The 1,529-nt window shown below is 63.4% G+C and overlaps 1 protein-coding gene across 1 annotated transcript; it reads left to right on the top strand.

Annotated features, from left to right (window-relative positions):
- The first annotated feature begins 34 nt into the window (after nucleotides 1-34).
- Nucleotides 35-1,523, top strand: LOC102250048 (histo-blood group ABO system transferase). Its single transcript, XM_005852990.2, has one exon. It carries the CDS (start codon nucleotides 682-684, stop codon nucleotides 1,318-1,320), a length of 639 nt encoding a protein of 212 aa, XP_005853052.2. The 5' UTR covers nucleotides 35-681; the 3' UTR covers nucleotides 1,321-1,523.
- The last annotated feature ends 6 nt before the right edge of the window (nucleotides 1,524-1,529 follow it).

Here is a 1,529-nt window from a genome sequence, read left to right as displayed (position 1 = left end):
CTGAGTCCACACATACCCTGAACCCTGCTCGCCGGGCCAATTGTCGGAGTTCTCACTCCTTCATCCTGCTCGGCGGCGCCAACTGTTGGGTCCGACCCCTCTGCCCATGACTGGACCTCTCTGGACGCCAGCTCTTAGATGGAGAGGACGTGGGAAGTCATGGGGATATAAGTCTTCATTGTAGCCGCAGTAGCCATGGCTAACAAGGAGCCATCAGACAAATCAGTTCTTCAAAGCAAAGTCCCATGAAGCAGGGAGCCCACAGAGGCTGGTGAACAATCCATCTTCCCTCAGAGCAGCCTCCACATAGGAGCGACGCGAAGTAACCTGGCTCACACAGGAGCCATGACAAACCTAGTAGCCCGACCAGGCAGCGAACCACTCACACAACGAGGCTTCTTGCCCAAAGCGGCATCGTCTCTGGTGACAGCAGGGCCTGTGCAGTGCAGGAAGATAGCTGTGTCCTTGCTTTGCACCTGCTTCTGGGAAGCTGGCCCTGGCCTTGCACATCTGGCGTCCTCTGGACAGGGCCCCACAGTCCCCCTTGAAAAAGGTGCATGCTCTGCACGGCCCAGGTGGGGCCTAACCTGGCTCCCGTGACCTCCCGCCTCCCCCCCTCGCCGCCCCCGCAGGTACGTGGTCTTCCTGAAGCTCTTCCTGGAGACAGCCGAGCAGCACTTCATGGTGGGGCACAGGGTCCACTACTACGTCTTCACCGACCGGCCGGCTGACGTGCCCAGCGTGGCGCTGGGGGAGGGCCGCCGCCTGGTGGTGCTCGAGGTCCCGGGCGCCGCGCGCTGGCAGGACATTTCCATGAGCCGCATGCAGATGATCAGCGACTTCTGTGAGCGGCGCTTCCAAAGGGAGGTGGACTTTCTGATGTGCGTGGACGTGGACATGCGCTTCAGCGACCACGTGGGCGTGGAGATCCTGTCCCCGCTCTTTGGCACCCTGCACCCCGGCTTCTACAGGGCAGCCCGCCAGGCCTTCAGCTACGAGCGCCGGCCGCAGTCCCAGGCCTACATCCCCCGGGACCAGGGTGACTTCTACTACTTGGGGGGCTTCTTCGGGGGATCAGTGGCCGAGGTTCAGCGGCTCACCAAGGCCTGTCACCAGGCCATGATGGCCGACCGCGCCAATGGCATCGAGGCCGTTTGGCACGACGAGAGCCACCTGAACCGGTACCTGCTGGACCACAAGCCCACCAAGGTGCTGTCCCCGGAGTACCTGTGGGACGAGCAGCTGCTGGGCCGGCCGGCCGTCATGAGGAAGCTGAGGTTCATGGCTGTGCCCAAGAACCATCAGCAAATCCGCAACTGAGGGGTGCACCAGGGGCGCGGGGAGGGCTGGGGGCCGACTGCGCTTCCCTTTTCTGTCCTGTGGAGGCCTGGCACTGCCCCAACCCCCAAATACAGGCCTTGGGGCACCTCCACCCTGTGCACAGGCATGCAGGAGACCGGCCCCATTCCCTGGCACAGGGCCTGGAGTGGCCTGGCCATCGCTCCCACTGGGTGCCCCTCGGGCCCTTC

Source organism: Myotis brandtii, unplaced genomic scaffold (assembly GCF_000412655.1).
Source record: "Myotis brandtii unplaced genomic scaffold, ASM41265v1 C42474328, whole genome shotgun sequence".
Taxonomy (NCBI): domain Eukaryota; kingdom Metazoa; phylum Chordata; class Mammalia; order Chiroptera; family Vespertilionidae; genus Myotis; species Myotis brandtii.
This window is presented reverse-complemented; position numbering and strand designations above follow the sequence as displayed.

Bases quoted from the DNA above. Each gene is read 5' to 3' on its own strand.
- LOC102250048 (XM_005852990.2), top strand. From the start codon at position 682: ATGGTGGGGCACAGGGTCCACTACTACGTCTTCACCGACCGGCCGGCT.